The sequence below is a fragment of the Bombus huntii genome, chromosome 14, assembly GCF_024542735.1.
Source record: "Bombus huntii isolate Logan2020A chromosome 14, iyBomHunt1.1, whole genome shotgun sequence".
NCBI lineage: Eukaryota > Metazoa > Arthropoda > Insecta > Hymenoptera > Apidae > Bombus > Bombus huntii.
Window position 1 is genome coordinate 11039278 of NC_066251.1, and position 12473 is coordinate 11051750.

A 12473-nucleotide genomic window follows, 5' to 3' on the forward strand; every position below is an offset into this window, starting at 1 on the left:
AGACGAAGGAAAGATATGATAAATAGTATATAGAAATACAAAATAATAAATATGAAATATCAAATTATCTAGGGAAATATCATGGAATATCAAATTATACATTGCTTTTAATTAAATTGTACGTAAATAAGGAAATACTGATATAAACATATGAAAAGTTGGACGAAAGGGAAAAGAGATAAATTTATGTTTATAATGAATGTTTGTTGTGTAGAGAGAAATTGTAACGTTAAAACCGATCGTCGAAAATAACACGGGGAGAACGACGAACGGTATACTATACTGTTACTGGTACTTAAAACATTCACGACATACACGTGTAATTCCAACTACTAACTATATGTAACTAATACTAAAAATGGCTTCTCGTAATAGTTACGATGAAACGCTGCTTCTTTATAAGATTTATAATTCACACTATGATAGAATTCTGTCATGTGTGAAATTATTATCAATGTGCATGATACATTACATTATATTTTATATCGTGAAATTTAGCGTCGATAGATGCTTTTCGATATTTGTTAAATGGAAAACGTATGCGTGTTTTCAGGTCAAAATAATTGAACAATATTTACATTGTATATTCTTTGTAAAACAATTCGCTCTCTTGCGTTTCGATTTAATCGAGCGAAAGGGTATCGAATGATGGTATTTTGAAGGCACTGCCAATCATGTATCTTGTTGATTGATTTGGCATACACTTAATGACAATGTTTTTTGGATACCTTTCAATCAAAAGTGATTAATCAACCACTGAATTCTAACATTTGGCAACAAGTTTAGACAACGGTTAATTGATAATTATACATATATCTATTGATACAACATAGAAAATCTTCCACGTCTCTAGCAGAAATTGAATTCGATGTAAATTAAATCCTCGAGTAGAAATATTTAAGATATTACAATTTCAATTCACCAAATATAATCTCTACATGGCAATTATAATCACAATTTGCTTGACAAATACTAACCATCATTATTCATTTATGAATGCATAAGACTATATTGTTGGTATATGGAACATCTACAGAACATGCCACTGCATCAGTTTGCATTATAATAAAACCGTATTTACAGCTACCTACGAGGTACCAAATATTTCGAAGGATACCGTAATACCGACGGCTCTGATACTGAGTCGATATTAGTCAGCATTAAACAAAACGTGACAAATATAGTACAGAGTAACAGCGTTGTGCGAATCGAAGGGACGAACGAAACGAGGGGTAAAGTACAGTAGGGAATCCGTGGTGATAATTAATTCCATGTCGCTGACATATGGTGCTCACGGGGATGCTATTTCGAATTACCATACGTAAGCTATATTGTTCAGAGCAGCGGATGGCTGCGAGCTGTCGCTACCAGACAGCGCGTTTAATTGACTGAGTTAATTTGAACTAAACAATGATTAAAACTGAGACTGGACTCGGCGGTTTGTTGCGCGTGATATATATGCAGAATGATTCATCATTCTCCATCATAGCGTTTCCCAATTTTTCCCAAGTCGCGAGATCTTCTTTTATATCAGTCAAACATCCAAATCACCTGCTATTTTTCCTTTACATTTGCATAACAAGGCATTTCGCTTCCTTCCATTTATCAAAAAATAATGTTACGCCGCCTTCCTACTCCATTTGTACGATCTAACGGAGGAAATCGCGTTTATTGCAATTACTGAACGCTCTTATTTTCATTTATGTTTACCAACCGAAAAGAATTGGTGTGAACGTCGACGTTGAAAGTATCATTGTGTTAACATGTGTTACACGATTTATTATATCTATTAACAATACACGGAACAAATAAAAAGGGCAAGATCATTTTGAGATATCGAGATTCTATGAAAAACTAATGTACAACAGAAATGGAACATTTGTCCGATTAAACTTGCAAATCAACAATATATCCTGAATTAAACTCATTTACGTATTATCGATTGCTGCTTATACTTAATGTGTCAAAATGTACCTATATGAAGATTTATACATAGGTCTTTTGAAATGGAAATATAGTAAAAAATAGAGAATTCAAATTTAAAACTGATGCTCGTTAACTTTGATTACCGACATTTTTGGAAGGAAATATACCAGAAATTCAAGTGATCTATTACATGATCTTCTACTGTTCCCAAACAAGAATCATTCAGTTCCAGGAAAATAAACAAATCTTTTTATAATTCCTGATAAACGGATACTGTATTTTAGTTTCTTAGCCTCGAAATTTGCATACTTTTTCTCAGAAACAAGTATCTATAAAACTATTTGAATAAATATTTATTTTACGAACTTGCTTTCTTCGTTATGCAAATGGTTAACGAGTTTGACTTGTTTAATAAATAGCAACAATTGATTACTATATGATCAATACGTGAACATCAACAATAATGATTAGCATTTTGCAACAACCCTTAATTAGTTCTATTTGTATTTACTAATGTTATCGTCATTTAACTATAACGCTCCAAATATACAAATAAATCGATATAAACATGAGATTATTGAAAAATACATACAAATACTATAAATTTAGAAAAGAGTGTATTCAGAGGGATTTTCGTACGAAAAATCATTCTTCCATTCTTAAAACGAGCAGTTTTAAAAGAATTTATTCTCCAAACTAGTCATACTCAACCTACGGTCAGTAAAGCTTTTATATAGGACCCATAACATTCACGTTCATTGTCAGGTACTTTTTTAAATAGTGAGAAAAAGGAAAGAGAAAGAAACACATGTAAAGAAAACGAAGGAACAAAGAAAAGAAGTTATGCAATATATAATGATAGATTTAGGATATCAACTTATATCAATAAATGCTACATTTCTCCCATCTGACTGCAGAATGTACACATATTGTGAATAAAACCAATTTAAGAATTATTAAAACTTTATTAAAGCCATTATCCTCTTTACGCTTACCTTTTTGAACCTTGTACATATATCCTAACTAATAAATAATAAATTTAATAATTATCTATTTAACTTCTTTCACCTCTAATAACTGAGGATGGTTTTCACTTATGCCTAATATGATTCCATCGAGGTATTTGGAAAGAGCTCAAGTGTGCAATGATCTCTTGGTAATCTCTTAAAACTCGGTTCACTCGTAATGATTTAAAATTTAAGACAATAATAATCAATATAATTAAGTTCAAATAATATATACATTTCTAACTTAATACATACTTCAGATACACTACTACCACTATTAACTCTAGTCATTGTCTTGAACAATTGCTCAAATTAGTTAGTTGCACATATAGCCTAGTTATGAATAAACACATTGCAATAAAGACAATTGTACTAGAATTACAAAATAATTCAGTTAAAAATTTAAAGATTAAGTAGTGATTTTTGTAATTTCGCTACTACTATATTAGATTATGATGAATGTCACCTCAACTTTTAAAAATTTCATACAACAAAAAGTAGTTATCGAATCGATCATTTAATTGAGTATCATTAATGAGCATGTATAAAATTTTAATTAATTCATAAAGTGTACATAGAAGTGATGCTTAGTTTATTTTACGTCTGATCTTACTAATGTTATTTTATTGCATTTATTTTAATATCAGGTGCAGTACAAAAAATTTGTATAGAAATATGTAGTTCCATATATGAATATGATAAGATATCAGCATACGGATTTATTAGTAAAGACGTATTACAATATTTAAAAAATATTTATATTTGAAGATTCTCTTATAGAATAAATTCGTTATCACAGCAATAATCTATATTCGTTACGAGATTTTCTTATTGTAATAAGAACGCATTATTATTGCTGAAATGGTCATAATCGTTAGTTTGTAAAAAGAAACATTTTTGGTATTTGAGAATTTTTTTAAATCCCGTAATTTTTCCAAAAACATAGCATATATAAAAATTATAACTTAAGGTCATATAAATTATTCGTTAAATAATACTTTTCTGTATAGAAATTACACAATATGAATTTCTATTCCTATATTTACATATTATTATAGTGTTGTCGATGTAACAGCACTCACACCGTGTACTAATACTATGGGTGGTAAATCTGCTGTTAACTCTGTTAACAGTTGGAGATACTGACGATATAAAGTATTTTCATCCCATGTATTTGATATTGGAGGTGCAGGTAAATATATAAATATTGTAGCAGTTTGTGAAGAATGTTGTCTAATTAATTGATTCACACTGTAAAATAAAATGAATATAATAAAAGAACAGTTATTTACAAAATCGTTAAGTATCAGACATTAAATAAAATATGTATTTGAACAAGATACCTCAAAATATAAGCACGTGAAACATTACTTAAGATATCGTTACTTTCAGTACTCGATTCATATTGACTTTCCACTGCCGAATCAATGAGAGAATGGCCCTTTAACCCACTTATTTGCGTACCCCAATTAGGAATTTGTTTAATAGATGCTGATATTCTCAACATATTTAATAATTTTCTTATACGAAGTTCGTTAGAAACTCGAGGAAATTCGTTAATCGAATTATGTGAATCTGAGACGCTCAAACTTGCATTATTATCTGAAACTTCACAATGAAATACCCTGAGATGTAGATTTTTCCATATAGGTACCATATTAATAATACATGCAAGTTGCAACATAAATAATGATGTTGTATCAAATGGATCTTGATCTGTTGGTTGGAAAAAATTCACAGGCCATACATCTATATATTTTAAAGAAGAATTCCTAAAACACAACAATATTAAAAAATTATATAACGATATAAATTAATCATATATTAATGAAAAATTAATCATGTGCTTACTTAGTTATTTGTAATTTGTTTAATGTATGAAAATTTCGACATAAACACAAATTTTTTTTCATCTTTAACACATCTGAACACATTCCTACATATTGTATTGGATCCAGATTTTTTTCTGCATTTGTATGTCTTAAAGGAAACGCAGTACTGTTTGGTAAGGTTGAAACGTTCTCAAATATATCAGTCGCATACTGTGAATTCTTGAAGAAATCTATCGATGCTTCTTCGTCATAAAAACCAAGAACAATTGTATTTGGTTTCATAGCTCCCATTCCCGATATCCTAATTAAATGATGTAGTCCCTCGCGTACAGTTTTCGTAACTGTTAGTTCAACAAATGCCTTTACTTTCATATGATCAACTAAACTTAACCAATGTGGATACTCTTCTATAGTGGGATCGATATTCTGGCCCAAAAATTCTCCAACTTTTATGTGTCCTATTACGTACAGTCCTCCTTTTTTCAAGTCATTTACAAAATCTATAAGTGGACATGCTGATCGTGGAGATGCTACCATTAGCAGTATTTGTGGTCGCCAAAATTTTACATGATCTTTACGTGAATCTAACATTAATAAGTACTTTCGAACTTGATGAAATATCAGTGCTTGAGATATACTTCCCCAAGGAGCATTTTTACTTGGCGAAAATAAATGCAACACAATGATTAAAATTAGGCAAAGTATTATACTGCTGGAAGCATAAATACTATTTATAACAAACATCATTATTAATGTACCGAGAAGACCAATTGTAGCCGTATGCCATGTAAAATAATTAAACGTTGGTCTGTAAAAGATATACAAGCATTATAATTACTTTGTATACCTAAAAGTATTCAAAATTAGGTAAATTCAAAATAAAAGATACCTAAAATTTGGTGCACTTGCAAGTTCAAGACCAAGACAGGCTAAATTAGTAGCCAAATAGCTTAACAAGAACAACACTGAATTAAGCTGAGCAATGATATTCAAAGAACCTATTAGTAAAATTATTTGAACTAAAGTCCATGAAGTTAAAACTGCAGCAATTGGATTTCCTTTCCATGTTCCTTGTATTATAAAATTTAAACCAGAACCTATAAATATGAAACACACAAAATGTAGACAAAATAAATAAATAAATAAAGAAATTTATAAAAACTTTATATTTTGATCACTCACCAAATACATTATCTTTTGCTAGAGCTTCCAAAACTCTACTTGACCCTATCAAATTACTTAAACCAGCGCTAAATGTTGCTGTTAATATACCAACTGCCACGAATGGTGGCCAAATATTAATTGGCATCATATACATAAAATCATTTTGCAATAAAAATTGACTTGTACTTGCAGCTGTAAGAATAGATAGAAGAATATAACATATAAATGTAAATAATACTGCTGACAAAGTTCCACGTGGAATGTTTCTCCCTGGATTTTTCAATTCACCTATATATAAATAATTATTATATATTAAAACTTGAAACATGAATAAAAATAAAAACTATTTTGATTAATAATCTTTTTAAGTACCACTCATATTAGCACCAGCCATTATACCAGTAACGCCACTGAATAATACGCCAAAAACACTTGCAAAATCAGTCATTGTTCCTTTACTTGAATAATCTGCACTATAATTTGAGTAAAGATTCCTTATAAGAGTAGATGACAGCAATCCTGTATAAGTGCCATTAACATGTTCTGTTGCATTTTGAACCAGCATATTTGCATTTGGGATTGGTATCTGTAATAAAAGACAAATCACGTTTCTGATCATTTTTGTGCTCTCCACAACATTACCTCCATATATCCCTTGGCCAAAAAACTGATAAAAACACTTATTAGACAGACACATACAACAGCCAAAATTGCAACACTAGTTTTTGCAAACATTGCAGCTCCTATTAGACATACTACCAAATTGGCAGTATTTAATATAGAACAATATAAAAATCTCCACCATCCACCATCTGGTATCAGTGCACTTTTACCAACTAAATAACCAGATGGCCCAAAACTTTCTATCAAACCTTCCGCACATCCAGAAATGCAAAGAGCACTCGAAACAATATTAGCCATAAAAAATAATGTACCAATAGAACCACCAAATTCTGGTCCAAGTGTACGACTAATCATAACTGTACAATAATTAGTAAGAAAAACTTGTATAAAATATATTTAAAATTCCAGAATATCTTATAATTTTCATTGCAAACTTGCTTCCAAAAGAAAATATATGTATGATAAAAATTTTATATATTATAATTTTTTGATATTTGAATATATTTTGATGTATAATAATTCTAATATATCAATAATTTATATATTAAAAACATAAGGTAGTAACTGATATCTTATCTTTAAATAACAGATGGATTTTATGTGTAACAGATTATTAATTGTTGAAAATAACAAAATTTAAATAAGGATACAATAAGCACCACCTCCTTCAACTGCTCCATTTGTTGAAATTGCGCATACAGATGCTACAGTAAATAACAAAATTCCATATGCAATTATGAATTGTATCAAAGTGACAAGTAATCCAGCATTGCCTACGATATATCCTACAATGTAAAGTTTATTTGCATGATGATGTATATTTAGTTTCATCATTGAAATTATACAGACTCAACACAATATCTTGAATTACTTCTGTAAAATTCGTACCCATGCGTATAAAAATCAAGGCACTGAACATCGATAATGTAACAGGACTGAATACACCAGCAAATGTTCCCAAAGTCCGGCTACTATCCGCATTCAAACTACCAAATTCTACGTATCCATCTCCTTCTGCCTGTTGTACTCGTCCAAATTTAAAGAAATTGCTTAATCTATATAGAACACCTCTTCCATGGATTAGAGGAGCTTTTTCACTACTGATCTTGACATGTACAGGTTCATTGTTTGTAGAACCTACTTCTGAAGCCATCATTTTTCTAATTTCCTAAATCAATAATTTGCAAAAAATCATATATAATAATAATCTTCATAATACTTTAATTATTACATTCACTTTAGGAATTGATTAATAATAAAAAAATATATAGACTCGTCATTCATTTATTTCATTAAAACTTTCAACAGTAAACTTGACTATGTAGAAAACTATTGTGATATAATGAGGACAGTCTAAGTATCAAATTTTATTTAACGATTTACCTTGAAATTATATTAATCCACTTAGTTCTTTTATGTACATAACAATGTATAAAACTATTGTTACATGCAATAAAGCCAGAATCTTATGATGTCATCTATTGAAATGTCAAATCGTAACTGTACAAATTGTAACAATTCGAGATTATTAAGCTCATGTCAAAATGTACTAATTACAACTGTTTTCTTATCTATTGAAACCACCTTTTAAGATTAAAAAATTATCGTGTTTTTATTCTTTTTCTCCTTTTTGTTTTTCTTTTTTAATATTGTAAAAATTCCCTATCTACTCATGAAATTTCTTAATTCACGCTTGGTATTACTGATAGTACAACCAGGCACAACTCCCTGATACAATTTACCCTCTGCTACAACCACTAATATTTTAATATGCCTTTATAATCACAAAACAGGAACATTTAACAAAAATATGTCAAATAAGTGCTGAAAATTATTCAAACTATATAAGCTCTTTGTATCTAAATAATCCAAATATTATTTTTAAAATATATATAAATATATAACAATAACAAAACAACAATACCCAGAAATTTTGTTAATAAATTGATAAATATAAACGATAATTAATCATTCAATTAATAATTAAACTGAATAAATTTGTTTTAACACATGTAACGCTTATAATAATATATTATATATGTAAATTAAAATCCTATATTAATGTATCTAGGTAGACATATGTTTATAGCTGATTATAATAATCCACTGCATCATCTCTCAATTGTTATTGACATTATTTAAAAGAATAATTCAAAAAAAAACATTTGAATAAATATCATTAGGTATCATATAGAACAATAAAATGGTCATATACATGAGAAGCTTAGTTTCACCGTTATCACGATCAATTGTTACAAATTTTATGTCGTTTCGTAAAATGACTGCTAGTGTTAAAACAGATTCTGTAAAATCTTTATTTTATAAAGAATATGGAGAACCTGTAGATGTTTTACACGTTACAACACAATCTATTAATCAACCAGAAAATAATCAGGTAATTCAGTTAAAATGATTTTTAATTTTTTTTTTAATGCATTTTAATAAAAAGTTATTTATTGTTAATAAAGGTTTCTGTCAAATGGTTGTTAGCTCCTGTTAATCCAGCAGACATAAATACAATACAGGGTAAATATCCAAGTAAACCGCCTTTACCAGCTATTCCAGGGAATGAAGGAGTTGGTGAAATAATAGCTATTGGATCTAATGTAAAATATTTAAATATTGGAGATAGAGTTATACCAAATGGCACGCATTTAGGAACATGGAGAACGCATGCAAATTATACTGTGGAAGAACTTCTGAAGGTATATAATCTGCTTTCAGGTAATAAGGTTTGTATATATTAGGTTGTCCCAAAATTCTTTTTTGTTTTATAAAGAAATAATAGATGCACAACATTTTTTGTTTTATATTCATCATATATAATTTAATAAAATAATATAATACAAAAAATGTTGTGCATCTATTATTTTCTTATAAAACAAAAAAGAATTTTGGGACAACCTAATATTTATCACAATAGCTCAAAATTTGATATATGTTAAAATCTTAGGTTCCAAAAGAAGTTGGCGTTGTGGAAGCTAGTATGTTAAATGTAAATCCATGTACTGCGTACAGAATGCTTAAAGATTTTGTGGAATTAAAACCTGGTGATACTGTAATTCAAAATGGTGGGAATTCAGCTGTTGGACAGATGATTATTCAACTATGTAAAATATGGAATTACAAATCTGTTAGTGTTATAAGGGACAGACCTAATATAGAAGAATTAAAGGTATAAAAACAGTTAAAAAATTAAATTTTTATTTCCATTGATTAATAAAAACTGTGTAGAATTACTTGACGAGCTTGGGTGCAGATGAAATTCTTACTGAAGATGAAATAAGGAAAACTCAGATTTTTAAAACTAAAAAGTTACCTTCACCAAAATTAGCTCTTAATTGTATATGCGGGCAAAATGCATTAGAAGTTCTAAGACATTTAGCACATGGAGGTATTATGGTAACTTATGGTGGTATGTCCAGAGAACCTTTAACAGTTCCAACGTCTGCACTTATTTTTAAGGTATATTGATTAAAATTTGTAAAGTAATGTACAGTATAATTAAGTAAGTAATGTTTGTTAATAATCTTAAAAATTAAATAGGATATAACATTAAAAGGATTTTGGATGACAGCATGGACAAAGGTAAATATGAATTCCAAAGAGCGTGAAAAGATGTTTAGTGAATTAGGAGCATTATTCAAGGATAAGAGATTAAAAGCTCCACCACATAAGTTAGTTCCATTTTGTCAGTATCAAGAAGCTGTTATTAATGCACTCCATACTGATGGTCGAACTGGAGTGAAATATATTTTGGATATGACTAAGCTATAAAGTAAACTCTCTTTTAGATTATAACTTAGTTTTGAGAACATTGCATTTCTTCTATCTTTAGTACCTTTTATATGAACTAAAAATAATTATATTTATTATTGTGCAAGAGACATTAATTTAATGTTTATGTGATACATATTTTGTAGTGCACTTTTAAATAAAATTTTAATGCAGAGTAATGTTAATTATAATTCATAATATAAAATGTTTATAAAAATACGATTTTTTATATATTACACAAACTGGAATATTGCTGTTCTATGTAAAAAGATGTATTAATTTGTACAAGACGAAATATTTATATATATGAATGTAAATAACAAATTAAAGAAAATTTTTATTTATTTTATTAATTATCATGGCGTAATCGAAAAAATAAGTTTAAATAATATTATTCTGTTTTATCTAAAAGTTCTAACAAATTCATGCTGTATTTTATGTCTTCATGATCATCTTTAAAAAGATCTGTACGTATAATATCAAGTTTCGTTTTATAATCTTCATTAAATTTCGTTTTTTCATATTTTGTAACTGTAACGTCATTCTGACTGTCCTCCTTAGAATCGGACTCACATTCTATATTTGTATTATCATTATCTTCAGTTGAAAATAAATTCAAAGTAAAAGGTCGTTTGTACAAAGTTTCTTCAGTTCCCAGTTGAACAGCTAACATACCAAGTTCTGCTTTTGTACCACATTCTTTAACGTAATTATGATTTTCTTGTTCAGAAGTTAGTTTTGATATGCCATACAACATCGAATACCTGTATAATATGCTTCTTATATGTTTCTATCTTTGAAAAATTTGGTAATTTCATATTTGACACTTACATATTTTTGCCCAGTATTGTACCTCGTTCACCAAAAAGATTAAAAGAACCATCACAGTAAGTTTTCAAATCTATATCACATAATCTTGTACTAGAAAGGCGAGTTTTATTTTCTTTATATTTTTCATTGTATTTATGGTAGAATGAATTAAAGCTACCATCATCATTTTGTAATCCAAGTCTAAGAAGTATAGATACTTTCACGGAATAATACTCTAATTCTTTCAAACAATCATTTCTGGCATTCCAAACTTCTTCAAAAGTTAATGTACCATAAAACTAGAATTATCAGTAAATCGTTTTTAGAAATTCAACATAATCAATAATAATGATAATGATAATCATATCAATAATTTAATCAATGAGTAAAATGCTTACATCGGTTACCATTTGGTGTACTAATCCAATACATTGTTGAGCATTTGGATTGCTAACCATGTCACGCATTGCATCTGTATGGTTTAATGTTAACAATACAATTTCTACAGGACCAGTAGCTGCAGTTAACTGATATTTAACCATCATGATCATTAGATCGAACAGTTTATTCATACTACTTTTATCAAGTTTCATTATTGATGATAATACAACACATTCTAAAGTAGGTCGTAAAAGAGATATCTTAGTCAAAGATTTTTCCTCAAATACAGAAGACAGCATTTTAGGATTAAGTAAAGCAGCAGTTACCTCGTCTAACACTGTATATAAATAGAAAAAGACATTTTAAAATTAATCAAAATATATAAAAAAATACACAATTATTTAATATAAATTAGCAGCATACAATGTATACTCTTTTGTATAGTATTAAACTAGCCTTGTATAATTTTATCAACACTTATCCTTTGTGCCTTCAATCTTTGTCGCAAAACATATAACATTTCACCACCCATGTTTAAATAAAGTATTGGTGTTGCATATAATGACATTTTTTCCTACTTTCACTTCCACTTTAAAAAATAGAGTACTTTTATGATTTTAGTACTTACACGTAGTTTACGGATAGCGTCGTCTTAGCGACAGAAATGTACATAAAATTAATCGACGTAATATATTTAAATGAGACTGCGCGATATTTTCTATTTTATAGTTGTGAACAATTATCCTTTTAGAAGTAAGTACATTGCATTTTGCTTCAAATTGTATATTTCAATCCATTTAATAACTAAATGAAAAAATGATTTTGCGAAAATCAATACATAGTTACCTTCGTAACTAATTTATTTTGTAAAACATTAGTGTTTTAACTGCAATAAGTCAATTATAACTGTATATATTGATTAAGAAAATTTGTTATAATAAATAACTGGTTC

General features: G+C 28.5%; 3 protein-coding genes across 4 annotated transcripts; 1 reads left to right on the plus strand and 2 right to left on the minus strand.

Annotated features, from left to right (window-relative positions):
* Nucleotides 1–3627: 3627 nt before the first annotated feature.
* LOC126873475 (solute carrier family 12 member 9) lies at nt 3628–8247 on the minus strand. The gene is made up of 11 exons (XM_050634352.1): nt 8138–8247; nt 7937–8053; nt 7442–7721; nt 7204–7338; nt 6572–6909; nt 6302–6515; nt 5948–6217; nt 5655–5862; nt 4785–5573; nt 4277–4705; nt 3628–4184 (listed from the first exon to the last, which is right to left on the minus strand). Exons 3-11 carry the CDS (start codon nt 7707–7709, stop codon nt 3986–3988), a joined length of 2850 nt encoding a protein of 949 aa, XP_050490309.1. The 5' UTR covers nt 7710–7721; nt 7937–8053; nt 8138–8247; the 3' UTR covers nt 3628–3985.
* Nucleotides 8248–8611: 364 nt separating this feature from the next.
* On the plus strand, nt 8612–10509 carry LOC126873477 (enoyl-[acyl-carrier-protein] reductase, mitochondrial). Its single transcript, XM_050634358.1, has 5 exons — nt 8612–8948; nt 9022–9258; nt 9507–9728; nt 9788–10018; nt 10100–10509. Exons 1-5 carry the CDS (start codon nt 8757–8759, stop codon nt 10328–10330), a joined length of 1113 nt encoding a protein of 370 aa, XP_050490315.1. The 5' UTR covers nt 8612–8756; the 3' UTR covers nt 10331–10509.
* Nucleotides 10510–10654: 145 nt separating this feature from the next.
* LOC126873478 (protein OSCP1) lies at nt 10655–12431 on the minus strand. Of its 2 annotated transcripts, none has more exons than XM_050634360.1 (4): nt 11978–12431; nt 11539–11858; nt 11162–11439; nt 10655–11094 (listed from the first exon to the last, which is right to left on the minus strand). In XM_050634360.1, exons 1-4 carry the CDS (start codon nt 12087–12089, stop codon nt 10722–10724), a joined length of 1083 nt encoding a protein of 360 aa, XP_050490317.1. In that variant the 5' UTR covers nt 12090–12431; the 3' UTR covers nt 10655–10721. The 2 variants fall into 2 exon arrangements, with proteins under 2 accessions (XP_050490317.1, XP_050490318.1); XM_050634361.1 differs by having other exon boundaries at nt 11945–12431.
* Nucleotides 12432–12473: the final 42 nt, after the last annotated feature.